Genomic DNA, 3,842 nt, shown 5'->3' on the forward strand with positions numbered 1-3,842 from the left:
CCTCTGGTCGAAGCAGGCTGCTTGAAGACTTTCGCAATAACCGGTACCCTAATTTACAGCTGAGGGAGATTGCCGGGCACATCATGGAGTTCTCCCAAGATCAGCATGGATCCAGGTGGGATTAAAAACCTTGTGCTATGGGAAAATCTTGAGACAGCTGCTGTCTGAGTTAGTTTAAGTTTTGCCATTTGCATCCCATCCTGATGCAAAGAGGCAGAACAAGGAAAAGGAGGTATGAGAAGCCAAACAGTGTAACACTGACCCTTCTTTTTAAAGGTCATTTGGGTGGAAATGCTGACAGCAAGAGTTCCTCCTCTAAAGAAGAGCTTGTTTGCTTCATAATTTGCTTGCTAGTCCCACTGGCATAGCTTAACTCATTTTAAAGAACCACCTGGACCTGAGATCTTGCTGTATTACTCTATTGAGATCTACTTTGCTTGGTATGAGGAGATACTTGGGGTACCAACATGTGGGCATGAACCTCGTGGCTGTGACCATCTGAGGTTTCAGATGGCTGCACAGGGCAACTGTGTGTTAAAAGATTTATGTTTTGCAAGAGCTTAGTGTGTGAGGCTTTTGAATGGATTTGTATTAACAAATATGTTGAGGGCGTATGTGCTGTTGGCATCACACCAGCCCTATTTTTCAGGTTTATTCAGCTGAAACTGGAGCGTGCTACCCCAGCAGAACGTCAGCTTGTCTTCAACGAGATCCTCCAGGCAGCTTATCAGTTGATGGTCGATGTATTTGGAAATTATGTCATCCAGAAGTTCTTTGAAGTAAGTCTATGCTCCCCTGCAAGTCTTACTCAGCTGCCTGCTGTCCTGAGGTATTGGATAAGCTCACAGGAACCCCGCTTTTTGGCTAAAACAGCGGATATCTGTCAACGCTGATGTCACCTCCTCCCCACAGTCTGTTGCATCATTCCTGTTGGGGTGACTGAGGTGTGGGACTCGTAAAGATTCATCTGAAAAATAACACTTTGAGGTGCAAAAGGTGTAGGAATAAACAGCAACATATCCAGGAGATGTAGGTCCAACAGAGCTTTCCATGGATGCTGAGCTGTCAGTACTTGTGTATTTAGGAACAAAAGAGAAACTTTTCAGTGAGCAGCATCCGCTGGAGGCAAATGTTGTGTTTTCATCCCAGGAGGTTGGGCAGATGCCCATCTCTCTTCTTGAAACTTGCCTGTTCCTTCTCCACGAAGCCTTGGTGGTTCTTTTATCCAGTGATTTTATAGCAGCCTGTCAAGGGTTAGTGAACTGGCACATGTCACCCTGGTGACTCCAGCACCTCTGACTCTGGAGTTTTTCACGTGTCGGGCATGTCTGACAGACACAGAACAGACGTCTGGCTGCTGCCTCTTCACATTCATTGAGGTGTGCGTGGTAGTTTCTTCTATTTTTTTTTTCAGTAGGCACAGTGTTTCTTGGTGAACACTTCAGCGTGACAGCATGGGAGGGCTGCTGGGCTGCTCAGCTGCGTGGGGTTGGGGTTTGTGCTTGTAGTGATTGATTTTCATTTTCCCAGTTTGGCAGCCTGGAACAGAAGTTAGCCTTGGCAGAAAGGATCCGTGGGCATGTTCTGTCCCTGGCTCTGCAGATGTATGGCTGTAGGGTGATCCAGAAGGCCCTGGAGTTTATTCCCCCAGACCAGCAGGTAATTGTAAGTTTCAATTTTAACTTTCTTCTTGATGTTCTAACGTTCCTTGCTGTTTGGTGACCTCAACTGCGACCTGTTCATCTTGTGGCTGGTGTTCATTTGGTTTGGTTTATGGCATGTTTGTTATGTTTCATGTGCATGATAAGTACCTGACACTGTTCTTAGGTCTCGTTGTCATCTCCTTGTTCCACTTAACTGGTTAATGGTGTTGGTTCCCTCTTAATTCCCTGAAATCAGATTATCTATGTAGGGGAAACTGAGAATGATGGTGAATTAGAAGATATTTTTAAATCCCTGGAGGGAAGCAGTGCCAGAGTTTTGCCTTTAATATTTACTGAGATATGTGGGTCAATATTCTGCTTTCCTGCAGTGAGATGTATGAGGAGCTCCTAGTTCCTGTTGAGCCAGGCCTGGCATTGGAGAGCTGTGGATGATAGCCAGAGTCCCACTCAAAGCTCATTAATAAAGCAGCTCCTCTGGGGTTTTATGAACAATGAATTAAGATGAAAAATACGCTAGGCAGGCTAGCTAATAAAGGTGTTGGGAACCAAAATACATGAATCTCAGTGTAGGTTATTAAATAATAAAAAAAAAACGAACTGAAAGAGGCTTTAGGAATTCTCCTTCCCTTTAGGTTGAGCCTGAGCTAAGCTGTTGCCTTAGTGTGTCAGCAGCGTGGTGCCCAAGCTCCAGCACTACTGGTCTGAGGATTTACTAATTTACTGGTCTTCCTCCAGAATGGTATTTTTTAGTACTCTGTGCTCCTGAAATGCAAAGTTTTGTATCAATTCCAAAACTGAACTCACCCAGTTTTGTAATATTGTTAAATTCCAAAAAAACTGTCATTCTCTGTTTTCTAATTGTGAAGCTCTTAGCCTGCACATGTGGTATGTTAATCATCTAAACTTTATCTGCTCAGATTCCTTAATTATCATACAGTGCTACCTTACCTGTGTGAAATACCAGCAAGTTCTTACCCTAATGCTGACCCCATTTTTAGTGATATATGAAGCTAATACCTGGAAAGTTTGTGAAGTTTGGGCATTTTAGGTTTCCTTCTGTTTGAGGCCCTCGGAGAAGGAAATGGGGATGCACAGTAAAGTTGTGGATCAGTAAAATTTCTTCAGTTTGGATACTTAACTTGTGAGAGGACACTCAGGTTTAATAAAAGGAGGAGTTAATTTTGTAATAGTATTTTTCTTGGTGGTTTCTGTAGCACAGCAAACTTCAGTTCAGCACTTGGCCACTGGGAAACTTCCAGTTTGAAATACACGGGTGCATCCTTCATACCTGTCATCTTCTTGACCACGTTTAGCAGTGAAAACTTTGCATTTATCAGCCGTGAATCCTGGTGGTGCTTTCTGTTTGTCTTTCTCTCCTCCTAATAGAATGAGATGGTACGAGAGTTGGATGGCCACGTCCTCAAGTGCGTGAAAGACCAAAACGGTAATCATGTGGTGCAGAAGTGTATTGAGTGTGTGCAGCCTCAGTCCCTTCAGTTTATCATTGATGCATTTAAGGGACAGGTAAGTCTTTGACCCAGATACTGACTCTCATTCTTTGTGTTCTTGTCTGTTGCTTTGAATAACCTGAGAGTGTCTGTAACTTGTTCGGCTATTTTGAATTTAAAATTTTAGCAAGTGTCAGTTGAAAGGTTGATGCGGCCACATTAGGGAGCCTAGAAACTCTTTGGTCATGTCTGTTAGCATTTTTGTGCAGGTATATCACAGTGTCAACACTGTAGTAGTTTAACTACATTTTATACTACATTGTAGTAGTTTAACTTGGCTGGCAGCCAAACACCACACAGCCGCTTGCATTTCCCCCCACCCAGGGAATAGGGGAGGGAACTGGAGGGGTAAAGGTAAGGAGACTCCTAGGTTGAGATAACAATTTAATAATTGGAGTAAAATAAACTTAAAATAGTAATTATAATGATTATAATATATATAAATGAGTGATGCACAGTACAGTTGCTCACCACCCATCAGTAGTGATCCCAGAGGAGAGAAAAGGAACCCTGAACCTGAAACTGCAATCTCGGAAGAGAGAGCCCAAGCGATTCCCGAGAGAATCTTCCTGCATTCCGGTCAACCCTGGTTAATGTACTGACCATGACATGACATGAGATGGAATATCTCATTAGCATATCCAAATGCCAATCCTGGGTTTTGCTAATT

The 3,842-nt window shown here is 43.2% G+C and overlaps 1 protein-coding gene across 1 annotated transcript in view; it reads left to right on the plus strand.

Annotated features, from left to right (window-relative positions):
- The window catches only part of LOC104524858 (pumilio homolog 1-like), a gene marked incomplete at both ends in the record, with an annotated part of 10,478 nt that extends 7,290 nt beyond the window's left edge, over positions 1–3,188 (plus strand). Inside the window, 4 exon segments of the mRNA XM_029084928.1 lie at positions 1–115; positions 650–779; positions 1,531–1,665; positions 3,051–3,188. The exon segment at positions 1–115 is cut by the window's left edge and continues 36 nt beyond it. Of these exon segments, the coding sequence (XP_028940761.1) occupies positions 1–115; positions 650–779; positions 1,531–1,665; positions 3,051–3,188 (518 nt within the window).
- Positions 3,189–3,842: the final 654 nt, after the last annotated feature.

The sequence above is a fragment of the Antrostomus carolinensis genome, unplaced genomic scaffold (assembly GCF_000700745.2).
Source record: "Antrostomus carolinensis isolate BGI_N321 unplaced genomic scaffold, ASM70074v2 scaffold41195, whole genome shotgun sequence".
Classification (NCBI taxonomy): domain Eukaryota; kingdom Metazoa; phylum Chordata; class Aves; order Caprimulgiformes; family Caprimulgidae; genus Antrostomus; species Antrostomus carolinensis.